Genomic DNA, 19,427 nt, shown 5'->3' with positions numbered 1-19,427 from the left:
AGCTGAAAGCGTGTGTAGAAACCTCAATTGTTATAGTCTTGAGTTGTGTAATGCTGATTTGCAGGTTTACCCAGTTTTAGCCTTTTAAAGCTTTCTTAAGCTTGAGAATCTTGGCTCAGGGGGCTAGCGAGGCTTACCGTCTAATTATACTAAACAACTAGGAAGAAATGACGCTAAAAGAATTTCTATTAATCTGCAGAACAACCCGTGACATTCATGACATACAATGAGAGCCAACGAGGTGACAAGTGCCAGTCATCTTGGCACTTTAATGACAGAGGCTGCTACGTTGGAAAAATGAGTTGGCATACTTGTTTGTCTTTCTTTGTGCAGGCCACCGAGTTCTCACCATCCAAGGTTTGAACCTCGGGCAGCAAGACAATGACAGCATCGTGCTTGTAGGAAGGAGGGAATGTGTCACTGTGCTTTGGACGGAAGCAAACATCACCTGTCTTCTCCCTGTGCTGCCACCTGGCATGCATGAGGTGGACGTACAGGTTGGGAACAATGGCTACCCCCAGACGAGGTACAGCGTCTGTCAAAGATACACTGAGTGATTTGGAAGTACTATCACGGGTTCATCTTTCGCGTGCAAAAATGAAAGACTGCTGAATTGTTTTCTCACGTGTCAGATGGGCCCAGGCGCATTCTGTGAGGGTCAGATACAAACATTGTTTTATATTTGTTTTTTCAGTCAATATACACTGTATAGACTGCGCCAAGGTTCCTGACACTAGAGTTTGATCCCTTCAAAGGAGTAGAAAATAAGTAGGACAACAATAAACAAATAATATGATAATAAATACACAAAAAGTGGAGCATGGTTTATTGCAGACAGAGACAGGATTTGGGGTTGATTTGAAAATGTGATTAAAATCGAATTAAATAAATAAATATCGCTCTCTAGATGTATCTATATCTATCTATGTATATACAGTGGGACTCACGGGAGTTACGTTCTAAAAAATAAACCTGCGATAGGTGAAATCTGCGAAGTAGCCAACTTTATTTTTTACAATTATTGTAGATGTTTTAAGGCTGTAAAACCCCCCACTACACACTCCAGTGTTATAGAATGAAACCAAAGGCACCCGCGGTTGCCTTTGACGGTGCAAAACGTTTCAGTGTTGTGTTTGTTGGGGAGAAGACTTAAAAACATGCAGTACAGCACTTCAGAGTCACACTGCGGGCAATCCAAGATTTATGTAAATTTGCTTAACGCAATTATTTACGAAGCTTAACGCATTCTGTACTGTACAGGAGATATGGCACGAGATTGACTAAAAATGGTCTACAGCCAATCAGGACGCAGAACACAATGCGCTGTAAAAAATAAAAATAAAAATACAACATAAAAAAAGCATGCAAAATTGCGCAAAAATAAATAAATCCGCAAAACAGCGAGTCCGCAAAAGGTGAACCGCGTTATAGCGAGGGACCACTGTACATAGATCATAGACAGATAGATGAATTTATCTAAAAGCAGATATCAAGTTCTGTTAAGTGCATCTTCCCAGTGAAAAGCTTTTGCTACTCAAAAATAGACTCGACTTTCTTGGAATATTTAATAAAGATGAGTAATTTCTTTCTCTACCTGCCCAAAAGATCTTCTCTCCATGAAATGGTGCCATGTATTTGTATTCCCACCATTATTCATGAGGACAATAAAGGAAATTCTTAAGGGTATTTTTTTTTTCAGTTAAAATGTACAACAAATGATGTAGAAAACATCATTTGTTGTACATTTTTTCTTTGGAATGATTTTTTGACCCAAATCATTCCAAAGAACTTCTTGGAGCAAATGCTGCCATCTTATTTCAAAGCTTTATCTGAATGATCTTTGATTTCAGTGGTCACCGGGGCATACAAACTGCATGTACAGAATCATTTGTCGAAAAGTGATTAAAAATTTGGTCGAAATTATTCTAAAGTTAGGTTTTAATAAGATGCCATAGATACCAAAACAAATGACACAGTTTAAGATTAATTCTCATAAGTCTATTATTAATGCCTTTACCTTAGCTGGTCTGTTTTTTTGTTTTACAGCAATGGTGTAAACACGACCATTGAGTACATCCTGGAAGTCTACAGCGTCTCGCCGTTGTTCGGTTCTTTGATGGGAGGAACCAAGCTGACCGTTTCTGGCTCTGGGTTCAGCAGCAACGTATCTGACAACACTGTGTCTGTTGGTAAGCAACATGTGATCCAGTCGTAATTATGCCAACCGTGTGTTTTACTAGCAAATATATTTAAGCAATTTATATGAATGGAAGTTAATGATGGTGCAAAAGCTTGCAAATATTTAAAAACGGTGTAACAGAGCTACATCACTGATCTCCTTCATGTTTTCTGTTTGCGTTGTGACAGGAAACGCTGCTTGTGAAGTGACGGCCGCCTCAGAGAATGAGCTGCAGTGTGTTGTGCAATCAGAGGAGAAGACCCACATCGTTACCAACCAGGGATTTGATCGCGGTAGTTTTATGTTTCTGTGCTTTGTGCAGCTGTCAAACTAAATCTGAGAAGCTGAAGTTGTGTACAACAGAAAGAGGATTAACTTACAGAAAACATACACCTGCGAGGAAGTTGTTGCCTGTAGTCTCTATGCAACTAAAATGCAACTGATTCACAAAGAAATGTCTCAGATTGTGTTAGATATCAGACACTTTAATCCGTGTGTGTGTTTGTTGGTTCTTTGTGTAAGTCTTATTCAACGTAACCATGCGTTTTCCAGTTTATGGGCAGGGAAATGCGTGGAGTCCAGCCTCACTCACCGTATTCATTGGCGACACGGTAATGTGGCGTTGGGAGGCACCAGCCTTTCAGGAAGTTGGGTACCGGGTCTTCAGTGTTTCCAGCCCAAGCGGTACCTCTTATGAAGGAGGACCTTTCACCAGTGGAGAGACCAAAACTGCCCAAGGTAGAACTAGAGTCAGCTGTGCACAGATTTATGAAAAGCTTTTCCCTTCTTTATCTCCAATCACCAAAACAATCCACCATAACTTCAGTGTGTGATTTTGTTAATTAAGTTTGTGTTGCTATGGTTCTTCTTTGTTTCCCTTTAAATATTCAGATATAATCCTCCGGACTCTCATTTAAAGTTTTATTTTATCCCACATTGATCGCTGTGCTTCACCCTGTGTACACTGGACAACTGAAATTGTTTTATTTACTGGATTTAGGAAGTTCAAAACTTTGAATGGAATATTCCCGCCCAAAAAGGAAACAGTATTATAAACAAATAAAACAGTTTCATTTTCAGAAATCATTATAAAAAAGTAATAAACTCTGATTTGTACTTACTCCATGTTGATGATATTAAACTCTGGTTTATTGTTGCTGTGCTGCACACTGTAGCCGCTTGTAAAACATGACCTCATTACGTCTAGATTTCATGAGTTGTATATGAGAATGACTGGACACCTTTCATTTAGTGTATGTATAGAGATGTCATGATAAGCTACACGTGTTGTGCATGAATGAGTGTGCTGTGTTACACCTTTCAACATGCGTGAGCCATACTGAACTAGATAAGCGCACAGCATCATGACTTGATGTGACGTCTTTACAATCTGGGTCTCGTGTCCCTCAGGATTTTTCAGCTACCGTTTCACCGCGCCCGGGGTTTATTACTACAGCAGTGGCTACATAGACAATGCCAACCTCAGACTCCTGCAGGGAGTCGTGAGAGTCCAGAGTCGGGAGGAAAAGAGCAGCGAGGTCTCTGTCCGAGTGAAGGGCATTGAGGCCAGACATGTGGCTGGAAGTAAGTTAATATAAGTGGATAAGAAGTTATGATTGATTTATCCAGTTCTAAGGTAGAATAAAAGGTAATGATCTCTACTTACTACAGGTTCACGTCGTGTCTCCAGAGCAGCGCCACAGTGCATTGCCTCCCCGCAGTGCCAACAGTCCAATCAGACTGATATGCTTTCCCTCAGTACCTCCGCCTGCTCCACTCCCATGGTTTACTCCATTTCTCCCAACCAGGGCTCATACCACAAAGCGATCCAGATCAAGGGCAAAAGCTTCAGTGACGTGGCCTGTGCTAACGAGGTTAGCAGAACTTTTTAAGACTGCATCATTGAATGAATTAAATGTAAAATATCTTCTTTGGTCAGTGATTGTCTTGCATATCCCTTCTTAAAGACCCATGTTATACATCAAAATACAACATTGCTACATAACTTCGTTTTAGGATGCCGGAGAGAATATTCAGTATGACATAAATGTTTGATATATAATATAGGTCAATAAAAAAACAACAGTACAGGCTGTGGCACTCCCAGAATCTTTTGAATGGCCTGATTAAACCATTCAGCCTTTATTTAATAAAATGTCTGGAACATTAGAGTGGCAGTTCTATTCAGTCATTTCCATGGGATATTTTGTGCTATTCAGAGACAGACTGGATCAAGCATTCTGAGGAAAAGAAACTACAATTAAATTAAATGATTTGTTGATCTGAATCAGTTTGATTTGACAGTTGAGATCTAAAAGTTGAGAACTAAAACTAATGGATAAACAGTAGAAATAGACAGCCATGGATGTGACTTAAAAAGATAAACAGTGGTCAAAAAATGGAAATAAATTGCTAGCTAATAAATTCTTACCTAATAGGCTGTTTAGAAAAGCATGCAGTTGACATTGTTAGCTAAGTGTACCAATAAAACATAGACTGTACATAAACAATGGACTTGGCCACTGTGACTTCACATATTGCTTGGGATACTGAGTGTTTTCACCCAGCCCGTTCTCACCCCCGCAGCATAATATACAGACAATTTATACAGACCCGAGGTGTTCCTGAGGAACGCGAAGCTACGCGCCGGGTTACGGATGAAATCCAGTAGAATGACGCTCCCGCGGTAATACATGTCCCAGCCATGTATTCCAGCCCTAACCCTAACCTTAACCAGCACTTTAATGACGTTAGATAGTGTTTTCCAAAGCGATTTAAGTAAAACAAATGTACATGTGTAGATTCATTCCAACGGTTCTCATGTTTCCTCATTTTTCCAATCTCGTAATATAGGAACGTGTTGGGCACCCGGAAGTGTAATATATCGATGATTTGTCATCGATATTTAGCATAAAATGTTACATTTTGGGAGTGAGAGCATGTTGTTTCACCATTGTCGTGTGCAGAAAAAGCCATTAGTTAATGAGTTTGCCCAGGTTTCTGATGCAAACGAAAAACATTGAACTTCAATCAGCAACTCATCAGGGAAGTATTGGGGGGATTAGACTTCTATATATCCAAAAGTAATTTTGCAACCAGAGCTCTCGCCCCAACCCCTCTCGACACCATAAGATAGAATACAGACACAAGACACTTAAGCATTTGCACAAATAACATTGCTTCATTAAAGCATGCTGGAAAGCTCGGTAGTTAGCTAAGATTTTGAAGAAAGTAGTAATTAAAGATTAAACAAATGAACACTAACATTAGCTAATTGTATATTAAAAACAGTAGTGGTTTAAATGAAGTTGTAAGGATTTTGTGGCTGTAAGACCTTAATGCAATGTACTTAAATTAATAAAACACTTGTGTCACTATAATGAAAGCATTCAAGCACACATGCTTAGTCCTAAACTTCAATTAACACATAGCTAATTTCATTATACCATTTAGAAAAGTCATTTTAATCCTAAATCTCAGTTCTTTGACCAATAAATGTGTTGTCATTAACTGACTCGATTAGCCTTGATATAACTCTTGTTCAGACTTGTTACCCACAGTGGTGTGCTCTGTGTGCTGCAGGTGATGGTGGGAGATCAACCCTGTCAGGTGATCAACAGCTCCCAATCTGAGATTAACTGCCAGCTCAGTCCCAGCAGTGAACTTCCCATTGGCCTTGCTCTCCCTGTGGCCGTCAGAGTCAACAACCTAGGCAGCGCCATCATCGCTGTGCCAAATGAGCTTGAGCGTCGCTTTGTGGTTCTCCCAGTGGTTGACTCAGTCTCGCCTCCTATTGGAAGCCCCACTGGCCACACTAGGCTCCTCATCCGTGGTTCTGGCTTCTCAGAGGGACTCGTAATTGTAGCCAGCGAGCTCTGTCGCATCCAGTCTCTTAATTACACTTCGATCATCTGCGACACGGCGCCTTCTCAGCCACACATCGGTGATATCATCTTTTACATGGGCCAAATCCAAAGCGCCTGCCACTCAAACTGCTCCTTCCGCTACTCCTCGTCCGTCACTACCACAGTTACCGGCATTTCCCCGGACAGCATTGATGATGTCACTACTGTGACCATCTCTGGCTCAGGGTTTGGCAGCAGCGTGGATGATGTGGCAGTTTTTGCTGGGTTGACAGAGCTAGAAGTAACCGCTGTGACCGACGGCAAAATCAGCGCAAGAGTCAGCGCTCTGCCTGCAGGTGACCACTCAGTCAAAGTGATTGTGAGAAGCAAAGGCCTCGCTTCTGGTCAGGTCACCCTGAGCAGTAACGCACAAGCAACCCTGAACCCCAACGTGGGCAGTCTGGCGGGAGGAACGCCACTTATCTTCACAGGAAATGGCTTCGCTCGAGGGAACACAAGCGTGACGGTCGGTAGGAAACCCTGCAAGATTCAGGAGGTGACGCCGGGTCGTCTTATCTGCCTGACGCCTCCTAACACTGTGGGGCTGGTGACCGTCATTTTGCAGGTCTTCTCTGTGCAGTATCCTCCTCTCAGCTTCACCTACTCCACCGCCCACACTCCTGTCATCAGCTCCATCAGCCCCACCACAGGTAACTATGATGACAGAAAGATAACAAGCAGAGGCTAATGCAGTTTTTGCAAGATGATTCAGTGAAATTAAGCAAAACAGAAGAACACAGAAAAAAGTCACTGAAATTTGGAAATTGGTTCAGTCTCATTTACCTTAATTTATCATTATTATTACTGAACAGATAAAATATTATTCCAGCTCATGACATTTACAGATTTATGTGTCATTCGGTACCGTAATATATGTATAAAGCAACAAGTCATATCTCAGATTCTTTATTTATACAGTTTCTTCATCTTCTCTGTTTATTTCCTGCAGGACCGAGCGGGTCCGTCATCACCCTGACAGGTTCAGGCTTCGGCAATGACTCTCAGCTCATCACCATCACCATAAATGGCATCCCTTGCAATGTTTCCACGGTCTCTGACACACAGGTCCAGTTCGCCGCAGGAAGCAATCCAGGGGCGACATACCCAGTCATGCTGCATCACCAGGTCAAAGGTTATGCCCAGTCAGGAGTCGTGTTCACGTATGAACTGACGCTCAGCAGTGTGCAGCCCAGTGAAGGTAAGCAATATTAAAACTCTCTGTTTATCTGCATTTTATTAAATCATGCTTACTGAGGGAAAGAAAAACAAGAAAACACAGACAGACCTAATCGTTAAATAAAAAAATAAAACCAGATCTTTTTTTTTTCTGTAGATGCATAAATCCATATTTACTGGGGCTACTTAATTTGAAGAATATCTAACATTCCTCTTAAACTTTTTTTGTATTGAATATAAAGCAATCAAGTAAACAGAATTAAGAAAACAGAACAAATGATGTCTCCAGGGAGAAAACCTGCTGTCGGGAATAACAATGTTGGATGCATTCAGAATTTTTGTGAGAGTCGCATCTGTCTGACAGTATAGAGTTAATTACATAAAAAAGGAAGAAATAATTATATTTTTCTGATAATTTTTATTATTTTTAAGTTGTTTATAAAAAGGAATCAAATAAAAGAAGAACTGATCATTTAAAAATCTTGTCTCAAAATACTTCACAGTGAAATAAACTGTGCAGCTTTTGTCTTTTTCTTTTATTCTTTCATTTCTTTTGATCCTCTAATCAGTTTTTTATTAGCCTACTAAATTAGTTGTTTCACTTTAATCTGCCGTTCAGGTAGTTTCGGTGGCGGTGCGCTGCTATCCATCCAGGGCTCTGGGTTTGATCCACTCAACTCCACTGTGCAGATCTGTGGGGAGAAATGCCAGGTTCACAGAGAAACATCCACATCCACCCATCTGTACTGCCAGTCTCCACCTCACAACAGTAAGTTTTACCTAAAGCAGATGATCATGCAGATGAAAAAATCTCAATCACTAATATCACTAATAAAATGTGAGTTTTGAAAATGTGCATGCTGTGAAATGCAGCCATGGCATGCACAGCGATTGATTTCTAGGGTTATAAACGTTGCTATTATTACTGCTAAGTAATGCACTGCAGTGTATTTTGAACATTTCTTTCCATTAGTTGGAAAGAAGACACATTACCCCGACAGCACAGTAGTGTATCACACTCTGTGGCTAGTGTTAGGCATTATGTAGCAGAGATGTGGGTTTGCACATTGGGAAGAGGTCATTTCTACGTCGCATGGTGCTGCTTTGCCCATGTTCCACCTCTCTGTGAGCTGCATAGAGAGGGATTCATTAGCTTTAATGTACCTTTCTCATCTAGAACACATTGGGGGTGACGCTTAACTCTGCTTAACCGATGACTGATCTGGGCTAGCCTGTGAATCCTTGCTGGATGCGTGCCCTGGTCACAATTTAAACTCTGGTCTGTTGCTCCAAAAATGAAAATAAACATGATTTTTACAGGAAAACTGATTGCTGATGGTATCCTGCTTCACAAAAAATTAAACTAAGATTGTTACAAATTAGAGATTGTGCAGTGTGAAAAGTCTGAGCAGCACTGTTACATTACCAAACAAAAAAGTTCACAACACCTTCACTTCTAAAATCCAGATCCACAGCTTTAATAATATTAATAGCTGCTAAATGCAAACTAGTTAAAAAATATGTCCGTGACAAGCAAGATTTAATTTATTTTACCTTTTAAAGTACCATATGTGTTTTTAGGGACAAAAAAAAAATACTTATTATCACATCAGTAGTTGTCAGTAGCTGGTTTAAGACACCAACTGAATTCCCTAAAGGCCCTAAAGGAGACAGACTGTGCTTACGAGGAATGCTGTCAGCCTTGTCACAGGGCAGAAAACGGTCACATTTGATAAGAAGATAACTTGATATGGATGATGAGAAGATTTTGTTGTTGCGTGATTTGTCTGTCTGTGTGTGTGACTCCGTGTGTGTCCTGTATCCTTGCAGGCACTCAGTCAGAGGTCAGCTGCGTTGTTGCCGTCATTAACCCACATGATGCGGTCAACGTGTCAAACGGCTTCACCTATAGATCTCAGCTGACTCCAGTGATCACTCAGGTTTCTCCTCGCAGAGGCGGCACTGCTGGAGGCACCCGGCTCACAATCACCGGCTCTGGTTTCAGGTACAGCAAAGGAAGAAAACATTTCACTCAATTGAGAGTGCATGGATCACTGATCAAGAATAAGTGCTCAGCCGACAAAAGATAACTGTTTTTGCTTTCACTTTCTCTGCTTGGGAACACGGGGATTACAATCCTGACTAATAGATTACAAATACTGCTTTTTGTTGAGCATGTTTGACACATAATGGACTGTATTAGTGTCTGCACACATATTCATTACCACTAAGGGCCATAATTTTGTTTTTTTTACACAGTCATCTGCCATCAGCTCTTTTTAAACAATGTAAAACTCACAAAAACTAGGTGCTGCCCCTCGGCTGGCTTCCAGAAGTTTCCCATTTGGATAACTGGGCAAACTGGGAGTTGATCTTAAAGAAAGATTACTGAGGAGATCACTGAATAAAAAGAGAGTTACAAACCCATAATAGGTTTTCTTCAGTCTGTCTCTCTTGCTTGCGTTCACTCCCCCTCCCATATTACAGCACTGACATTAACGAGATCAACGTGACGATCGCAGAGTCCGTGTGTGACGTGCAGTCCGCCAACAGCACGCACATCATCTGCGTGACCAGCGCTCAGGGGCAATCTCAGGAAACCAAAGTCAGAGTCAGCATCGGAAACCAAGGCATCGCCAAGATGGTGAGGTTGATTTGTTTGTGTTTAGTAAAGTTACGCTGCTTCAAAGGACGGAAACAGTGCTGTCTGACTGATTTTATTGTTTCTGATTACATATTTTCATCCAGTGTTTTTTGTTGTTCTTTAGGACAACGCAGATTTCTTTTACATTGACGTGTGGTCGTCCAAGTTCACGTGGGGAGGTCTGTCTCCACCAGAGGAGGGCACATTCGCTGTTATTACTAAAGGCCAGACCATCCTGCTGGACACCAACACACCAGTGCTCAAAATGCTGCTTATTCAAGGTGCAAAAATTACTTCTTATGCAGTGTTTGTGAAAATGCAAAATTTGGAGAACTGTTGCAGAATAAGATAAAATATTAAAATAAAAAAATTGAACGAAATTCAAACTGTCAGAGAAACTCAAGTTCTTTTTGCGTTCAGGAGGGACGTTAGTGTTCGATGAAGCCGACATCGAGCTGCAGGCAGAAAACATCCTGATCACCGACGGCGGTCGGCTCCAGATCGGACAGGAGGGGGCGCCGTTCCAACACAAAGCCATCATCACGCTCCACGGTCAACTGCGTTCACCTGAACTTCCTGTTTATGGAGCCAAGACACTGGCTGTCAGAGAGGGCGTGTTGGACCTCCATGGTATGCACACACAAATTTATATTCATAAACACACATAAGGTATAGATCAGGTATAAATCAAGTTCCACATCCTAATTTATAGTTCTTACATTTTTTTAGGATCTCTTTTAAGATTGTTCTGTTTAAATGCAACAAAACACTCATTATGAGTTAATACAGATGTTACATTTTGTTTGTAATTCCACAGATTTTGTCACTCATTAAAATGAATAACCAAGTTGCATTTTAATATTGTTGTTTTCCTACATTTTTCTGAAGTAAATATTGAAATAAATACTTCTTTCACCCTTGAGGTGCACGATCGTATCATGTAGAGTCAGAAACAGAAGGCGTTCAGCAACAGAAACCTCAAATAGCTTTGACCCAATTATTTCAAAAACACGCATTGCATGTCATGTAATAATATCATGTAATAGTAAGCTGACAGCATTTTTAGGTCTTGGTGCTCAAGGTGATTATTGTCACCTCATCTGTTTCTAAGGAACCAGGATAATAATCAAACAATAAGCCCCAAAGTGGACCAGTTTTGTAATAGTTGCTCAAGTTTAAAATGACCTTTTTTATAAAATCAGGTATTCCTGTGCCGATCCCCTGGACCCACTTGGCCCAAACAGCAAACAGTGGCTCAAAAACATTGAACCTGATGAAGGCGGTGACGTGGAAAGTAGGAGATGAGATCGTTATTGCCACCACTGGACACAGGTACAGCTGAGGACTGATTCATAAAAGCATAAATCCAAGTTATTCATCTGAGCTATAAAGCCAAAACATGGGAACTACATGCATTTAATTGAAATGTTTAATTTACTGCGAAAAGAAATGGACTGTAACAAAATGTAAAATTACAGTGATTAGCAGCTGATATTATCTCAAGCCAAATTTTCAACTTTTTAAAAATTTGTGTTAATAATCTTAAAATTATTTTTACAATTAAAAAAAGATCCAGTTGGAAAGAAAACTGGACTTTAATATACTTGTCTATTAAATTGGTCAAATATTTCAAATAAATGTGCTTATTTAGTTACCTAAAGATGTGGAATGTGGAGAAAAATGTGCAACATAACAGTATATTAAATAAATTGCAGCAATTAGCATTTTTGTTGCAGGATGCTAGTTAGCAGCTAATTGAATTAACATCTCTAGTTCCCTAAAAAACAGAACATGTTGTTCACTTTATTACTGTAATAATGAATATGTGAAATAAGATTATGTAGTAAGCAAAGAACAGAATAAACTAGCCCTGCTGAAAGCTCAATCTTATGGTTTAGCTGAGTAGCAGTAGCTACCGCCGCTCCGATTCTCTGGTTTTGCTAACCTGGATAGCGGGGAAATGTGTGCCAGGAACTGCTGACAATCAAAAGAATGGAGGGTTAAAGATTACAAAACGTCACTGAAATGCTGTTTTATGCATTCCAAAAAAAAGGTTTTAATAAATCTGCAGAAGGGGTAAAAATATATTTATTTATATTCCAGGCACAGTCAAGGAGAGAATGAGGTGAGGAGGATTGCCGCTGTGTCGGCTGATGGAATGACTCTCACCCTGACCGAACCGCTGAACTACACTCACCTCGGGGTGTCCGTGACGCTGCCTGATGGTACGGTGTTTGAGGGCAGAGCTGAGGTGGGGCTCCTCACCAGGAACATCGTCGTGCGAGGTTCACAGAATCAAGAATGGAATGACAAGGTTGAAGCCTGCCCGGGCGGCTTCAACACAGGTACTTAGTGATAATGGTGGATGAGGATTTTCTTCAGACACATCAGATGGGTTTTTTTTGTTATTGTCAGCCTTAAAGTAAAATATTTTTCTGTATATATAGCTTGAACCCTTCTCTGCTGTATCTGCATACTAATTCTGAGACAAGAGCAACACTGTATTTAATACATTTTTGCACTTCTGTGTCCTTCAGGTGAGTTTACCACCCAGACATGTTTCCAAGGACGGTTTGGAGAGGAGGCTGGCAGCGATCAGTTTGGAGGTTGCATCATGTTCCACGCCCCCAGACCAAACGAGAATCTTGCGATTGGCCGATTGGAATATGTTGAGGTAAAATGTATTTTCATTCTCTAAACATTTCTATACTATAGTATCTTTTAAAATTATTATTAGTGTGTTAAAAGTTTGAAGTCTTTGTGCTGTTGTTCTGCAGGTTTTTCACGCCGGACAGGCCTTCAGGTTGGGACGTTATCCCATCCACTGGCATCTGATGGGAGACATCAATTACAAGTCGTACGTGAGGGGCTGTGCGATTCATCAGACCTTCAACAGGGCCGTAACAATCCACAACACCCACCGGCTTCTGGTGGAGCACAATGTGATCTACAACATCATGGGTGGGGCTTTCTTCATTGAGGACGGCATTGAGACGCAGAACATCCTGCAGTACAACTTGGCTGTGTTTGTCAAACAAAGCACCAGCCTGCTAAATGATGACGTCACTCCCGCCGGCTACTGGGTCACAAATCCCAATAACATCATTCGCCACAATGCCGCTGCAGGGGGAACGCATTTTGGCTTCTGGTACCGCATGCATGACCGCCCTGATGGCCCTTCCTACAACCCAAACATCTGCCAGAAGAGAGTTCCCCTTGGTGAGTTTTATAACAACACTGTGCACTCTCAGGGCTGGTTTGGACTGTGGATCTTCCAAGATTTTTTCCCCATGAAGAACGGAGGGTGCCAGTCCTCGATCCCCGAGCCCGCTGTCTTCCGTTCTCTCACCACCTGGAACTGCGAAAAGGGTGCTGAGTGGGTCAATGTAGGCGCCGTGCAGTTCAACAACTTTCTCATGGTAAACAATGAGAAAGCAGGCATCGAAGCCAAGCGTATCGTTCAATGGGCTGTGAAGGGCTTTGGAGAAGACGGCGGGGCGACGGTGTCCAATAGCACCTTTGTGGGTCACGTGGACGAGCTCGGACTAGGCAGCGACTTCTGCACGCACCGCGGCGTCATCCTGCCTTTCGACGACGGCATGAGCGTCATTAACAGCAAGTTCATCAACTTCAACCGCAGCTCCTGCGCAACCGTCGGGGTAACCTCGATCGACGGGGTGTGTGTGGAGCTCTGTGGTGGCTGGGCTGCCAGGTTCAGTGGCATCCAGTACATGAACTCACCCAACAAGGCCGGCTTCAGGTGGGAGCATGAAGTGCAGCTGGTGGACACTGATGGCTCCCTCACAGGTAATCTTTAGTGATTTTATTTTCTCACCATTTTCTCTCTTATACGTGTATAAAGGTTCAGTTTGTTATGTAAGAGTAATACAAGCCTTCCAAGAATCATGTTGAATTAATCTTTTCAGAAATTCTATTTATTCAAACATTCTGCTACTTTTTCATTATGCATTAAATAATCAGCCAAAGCTAAGTAGTGTACTTGTTTAAGGAAATTTTAAACATCACCTTAATGCTTAATACACTTCTGCTCCTCTATTAAGAATGTTTTGTAGCAAGACTCTTTCTGATTGTTTTAAAGTAAACGTAAATGTGTATGTTCTTCACATGTTTTGGCTCTTCAGTCGGTTTTCTGCTTATTTTCAGGAAACATAAATCATGTAGTTGTGCCTATGAGCGACCTGCTGGATCCTGCTCACTGCTCCCAGAGTGCCGAGTGGAGCGTGGGTTTCCCCGCCGCTGTGTGCGACGAAACTGTTAACTTCCACCGTCTGGCATTTAACAACCCCTCCCCGAGCTCTCTGGTGGCCAAGAACGTCATTCTAACCAACTCACATGGTATAAAAAACTGTATTCACTACTTTCAGATCTCATATAGTTGTAGAAGAAGCTGTAATTTGTTTTTGTTTTCTTACCTGTGTTGACATCTACTGGTGTTTAGAAGGAACTGCAGTAGAGATTTTACAACAACTGAAAATGCCATCAGGAACAAACTGCAGAGAATAATATTTTATCTTTATAGGAAATGTTAGATAATTATTGTGCATTAATAAATGCAAACCTCCTAACATGTAAACAAACATATAAATATGTGTGCTCTGTCTCTTAAATTAAACTCAGGGAGCTCCAGGGTCCCCTTTTTGAAGAAGAGACTAACTCATCCATTTGGATGGATGGCCTTGCTGCCCTCTGGACAGACGTACAACTGGTATTTTGAAAATGTGGATCACGTGACCAACATCACTTACAGAGGAAAATTCTACAGCTTTAAGGTAATCACGTCAAAGAACACGTGAGTAAAGTATGTTAAATTCGATATAGGGCTTCGCAAACACTGATGTTTGTCGCACGTTTCTTTGCATGCAGCGGGATCAGTACGTCATCGTCAACCACAACTTCACACAGAGTCCAGACAGTTTCCAGATCATCGACACGAGAAACGGCTCATTGACGCCACTGAGCTTCAGCAACAACAGGAACGGAGATTGGTACTTCAATAAAAGCTCCAACAACCTCTACTACATCGGTTAGACGCACCTTAATATGGATATATTGTACTATTTGATTTATCCTGTATTATTTTATTAAAGGAAAAGATCTTATGCATTTCCTATATATAATGTCACTATAATGTGTAAATACTACAATGTAAAAATGCCCAAAGTGTCTCGAGACACTCACTTTCTGATGATTCTCTACCCATGATGTCAAAGAGAGCAGATGTCATTAATGTGGTAATCTCAGGTGCGCAGCTCTAGATGTGCCCGAAATTCCTGATGTGCCCAGTTGATGAAATCACAAGAAAGCGGTCCATAAGTTGACAGAGGCGTTAGATAAAACGAGATTATACAAAGTGGATTTTCCTAACTCTCGCTCAGTCTTATATGTTAAAAAGCTTTTTCATTACGCTGCTAGAATAGGAGCAGAATGTTTTTAAAGAGAGAAAATTGCGTTTTTAATGAAATTGTTGCATTTGTTAAATAGGTTGTGCAGCATGCAGTATGTTTGCTGTGATAAAATATAAATAAGCGTTAAACTCAGGGAGGCCTGCTTTATCATCATCCTTCTTTTTATCAACTTTGCTGTTTTTGTACATCTTACCTTCATTGGGTGCGTGCTACTCTTGCTTGAATAAAGCATTCAGTAACACTGTTCTGTTCTCTTTGCAGTGTCTGGGAAGACAAGCCAGCGCAGGCGGAGGTCCAGCGTTGACCGATCTATGATTGACGTTCAGACAAACTTTGCGGTCTTCCGCTGTTTCTACCCCAACTGCATCCCTCCAACACCACCGCCTCCAGCCACTCTCGCGCCATTACCTAGCCGCCGACCTGGTAACTTCATGTAAGTTGTTTATTATCTTTCTATCAGACGTTTTATGCATTTAACTTTTTCTGGTGTGGCCTTGGTCTATCATCAAAATGTCTGTTTTTCTGTAGCCGATGGTCCAATGCTTCTTTCTGGAAAGGCTCGGCAGAAAACAACTTCACCGAGCCAACAGAGGGTGCCGACGTGGTCATCCCATCAGGTAAGAAGCTTAAAACTAGGAGTTTTTTTTACAACATTTGAACACAAAAAGATTTTTGTTTTTTTAGGAGCAAGTTTAAAAATTAATTGTCAAAAAAGTTAATTTCTGAAAATAAAACATCTATTATAAGTATATTGTGACTAAAAATGCCTCTTTATCCTTGCTAAACCACAGGGCAGTGGGTCGTTTTGGACACCGACACTCCTCTTCTCAACAAGCTCACAGTTATCGGAGTCCTTGAGATCCCCGACACCATGAACAGCTCATCTACCAGACAGGCTCGGTCTGTACCCGCGTACAACACTGTGGCTATAGATGCTGTCTACATCTCCATCCAGGTCAGTGTGATCAGTAATCTCTCCAAGATCCTCATCCAGAATATCACTTTAACATAAATTTATCAGCATTTATCTCCAGCATATATTTCATTATGACAGCAGCTCTGAGTGTGTATTTGCCTACTACATAACATGATAATGTGGAAGTCACAGGTACTGTTTGACTGAGCACGATGAGTTAGGTGATGTTAACATCTGTGACTCTTTCAGGGCGGCCGACTGATTGCGGGATGGAACGACGAGCCGTTCAGAGGTCAGCTGTACATCAAGCTGAGAGGGAACCACCGTACTCCGGACTGGCCTCTGCCAAACGGACCCAACCAGGGATCCAAAGTCTTGGGTAAGAAAACTGCTACCGACTCGTGTACTTGCCTAACCTTTTTTTCGACTGTAGTAAAAAAGTTTCTGTGTATGTACTGCAAAGATAGCTCCAACTGAAGAGACTGGTGACGTTTCTAAAAGCCTGTAAGTGCAACAAGACGAACCTTGCAGTTACATGATAAACATCACATAACTAAAAGCTAATATAACTGAAAAAGCTAAGGAAGCAATCGATGCACTGCTTTTACCACATGGCTTTAAATCTGTGTGACATTCTCAGTCCATCATTCCCAACAGTATTCAGATTTGTCTTGCATGAGCCATAAAGCAAATGTGCCCTTTTTACTGTCCATACTCCTGCTCAGATCCTTATTATTTGTGATGCATAATTCAAAAACCAGGCTAAAGTACAAAATGAACATTTTTTTGTTGTTGTTGTTGTTTCCTAAAATCTCAGAACTTTTAACTTAACCCTTCCATACCTGAATTTTGACAACCTCAATCAGGATTTTTTCTTAAATATTTTTATTTATCTTTAGGCATGACAAAAAGGTGTTTGAACTTCATTTTTTTAAACATGTACTTTTCAAAGAGTTTTTTACATGGCCAATTAGGTGGACAACATACGTTTAGACTTATGAATGGAGTATCGACTGACACATCAGTGTCCAATGTAGTGGTTTATGTGCAAGTATACCATCAACACTGACACAAATACAAGAAAACAGTCTTTGAATAGCTGTAGTGACCACTGTGCCTGAAAGGCTTAATATGCAGTATTCAAAATGCAAATTTATGTCTTTGTTCATTTTCTATGAATTTTAAATTCGATAATAATCAATAGTGACAGTTATTCTAATTTTATTTAAATGAATAATTCAATTTAACATAAAAAATTTATCATCTAAAATGGCAGAAATAATATATTTTCTTGTCCAACAGGCGTGTTCGGCACACTGGAGCTCTATGGACTTCCTCGCAATGTTTACCGCACCAAACTCGCCGCTACTGCTAACGCTGGATCCAACACACTGACCCTGTCGCAGTCGGTCGACTGGCAGGTCTGTATAGTTTCCTCTAGAATGTGTTATTCCATTTTTTTATACTACGTACTGCATTCACGTGTTGGGTGTTGAAAGCTGATTGTATAACATCCAACTACAGTCCTGAATTTTTATTCCTTGAGCAACAAAATCAATTTATTCTCCTTCTACCAGATTGTCGAGTACCTTTACTCTAATTACTTCTCATTGGAAGTGTTCACTTTTTGACACGCCTGCTTCAGGTTGGAGACGAGGTTGTAATCTCCACCAGCAGCTACACCACATGGGAGACGGAAAAACGTCAGATCGCTGCCGTGTCAGCGGATGGCTTCGTCGTGACCCTGAACCAGCCTTTGACCCACACTCATATTGGTGAGTCGTAGCTCAGGACTTGGAGTTATTGTTCTGGTGTTTCTTTTACATCAGCTGAAAGGATTTGTTCGGTCTGATTATATGAGTCTCAATAAAAAGCCTTTATGTGTATGTGTTGAAGCTGTAAGAATTTAACTTTAAGGTGTATTAATGAGGGGAAAAAACATTATAAGCAAACCTGTAATATAGATCCGCTGGCTGCCTTCTTACTATTAAGGAACCACCTCAGTTATTAACTGATGTTTCCAAAGCAACACGCCATCAAACACTGAAATGTCTGCGTCATCTTCTGTCCACAGGTGGGACTGACTCTGTGTCAGGTACGACTTTCTCCTACACTCTGGCAGCTGATGTTGGTCTCCTGACCAGAAACATCAAGATCATCGGTCAGGATTATCCAACTATGATGCAAGACTCGTTTGGAGCCAGGCTGCTCGTCGGCACCTACTCCTGGGAGGGAATCAACTATAAAGGTAAAAAAAAGACATCGCCCTGAAGACGTGGATGCTGTGGTGGAGAAGGGGTTGAAACAGCAGTCAGTGATGGAGTGTAGTAGTGACACTGACAGAGGGAGGGAGGGGAAATGTTTCAGTATAAATAGACTGAATGGATATCAGTCGTGAGGATGACTCTCAGACTTTCTGTCATCATAATTTGCAATTTTGTTCTGAAGGCAAAGCTCAGATCAGGAACGTGGAGTTCTACCACTCTGGCCAGGAAGGCTGGACTGACTACAGCGACCCACGCTACTCTGTGGCCTTCCTCAATCTGGGAGAGGTGCAGCCCACACGCACGCACACACAGCATCTTTCCCAGCAACTGCCTGATCATAGAGGAGGATTAACAACTGCAAATATGATTTTTTATATCTTGTAGCAGAAGTTTATTTAAACAAAACTGCTGCTTTTGTTGTTTAATGAGAAGAAAGTGTCTGTTAAATCTGTTGGGGTTTTTTTTTCTGTGGTGAAAGGTGACAGAAAAAGAGTCATACATTCAGGGCTGCGCTTTCCACGACGGCTTCTCTCCGGCAGTCGGCGTTTTTGGAACAGACGGCCTTAATGTTGATGATAACATCATCCACCACACTGTCGGAGAAGGTAAACACTGTGCTGTCCGTGGCTCTGTTTTTGTATCTCATGAAGGCAAAATGGTTATAAATTTGATTTCAATTTCTCTTCTTCTGTGTTTCTTTTTGTGTTTTCAGGCATCAGAATTTGGGGAAATAAGGTGAAACTGAGGAGGAACTTGGTGATGATGACACTGTGGCCTGGATCGTACCAAGGCAGAGAGGAGCCTTTCAACTTTGACTGGAATGCTGCCATTGAGGTTTGTTTTCTAGGAATATCCAAGGAATAGGAATATATATCAACCACTTAAACGTAAGTAATGTTTGTTTATAATAATCA

At 41.2% G+C, this 19,427-nt stretch overlaps 1 protein-coding gene across 1 annotated transcript in view; it reads left to right on the top strand.

Annotated features, from left to right (window-relative positions):
* The window catches only part of pkhd1l1.1 (PKHD1 like 1, tandem duplicate 1), a 44,202-nt gene that overhangs the window by 17,685 nt on the left and 7,090 nt on the right, over nt 1–19,427 (top strand). Inside the window, exons 33-62 of the mRNA XM_085262294.1 lie at nt 334–526; nt 2,047–2,189; nt 2,368–2,472; nt 2,732–2,917; nt 3,590–3,763; nt 3,851–4,053; nt 5,762–6,734; nt 7,034–7,282; nt 7,880–8,029; nt 9,091–9,265; nt 9,748–9,904; nt 10,029–10,185; nt 10,325–10,534; nt 11,107–11,236; nt 12,008–12,249; nt 12,442–12,578; nt 12,682–13,711; nt 14,069–14,260; nt 14,543–14,694; nt 14,789–14,948; nt 15,592–15,763; nt 15,859–15,947; nt 16,122–16,285; nt 16,496–16,625; nt 17,549–17,667; nt 17,892–18,021; nt 18,321–18,494; nt 18,695–18,798; nt 18,992–19,118; nt 19,226–19,347. Of these exons, the coding sequence (XP_085118420.1) occupies nt 334–526; nt 2,047–2,189; nt 2,368–2,472; nt 2,732–2,917; nt 3,590–3,763; nt 3,851–4,053; nt 5,762–6,734; nt 7,034–7,282; nt 7,880–8,029; nt 9,091–9,265; nt 9,748–9,904; nt 10,029–10,185; nt 10,325–10,534; nt 11,107–11,236; nt 12,008–12,249; nt 12,442–12,578; nt 12,682–13,711; nt 14,069–14,260; nt 14,543–14,694; nt 14,789–14,948; nt 15,592–15,763; nt 15,859–15,947; nt 16,122–16,285; nt 16,496–16,625; nt 17,549–17,667; nt 17,892–18,021; nt 18,321–18,494; nt 18,695–18,798; nt 18,992–19,118; nt 19,226–19,347 (6,449 nt within the window). The remainder of the gene's footprint in view (nt 1–333; nt 527–2,046; nt 2,190–2,367; nt 2,473–2,731; nt 2,918–3,589; nt 3,764–3,850; nt 4,054–5,761; nt 6,735–7,033; nt 7,283–7,879; nt 8,030–9,090; nt 9,266–9,747; nt 9,905–10,028; nt 10,186–10,324; nt 10,535–11,106; nt 11,237–12,007; nt 12,250–12,441; nt 12,579–12,681; nt 13,712–14,068; nt 14,261–14,542; nt 14,695–14,788; nt 14,949–15,591; nt 15,764–15,858; nt 15,948–16,121; nt 16,286–16,495; nt 16,626–17,548; nt 17,668–17,891; nt 18,022–18,320; nt 18,495–18,694; nt 18,799–18,991; nt 19,119–19,225; nt 19,348–19,427) is intronic.

This window comes from Mchenga conophoros, linkage group LG22 (genome assembly GCF_057382185.1).
Source record: "Mchenga conophoros isolate Kocher_MC1m ecotype Shallow Benthic linkage group LG22, M_conophoros_male_GT1.1, whole genome shotgun sequence".
NCBI lineage: Eukaryota > Metazoa > Chordata > Actinopteri > Cichliformes > Cichlidae > Mchenga > Mchenga conophoros.
This window is presented reverse-complemented; position numbering and strand designations above follow the sequence as displayed.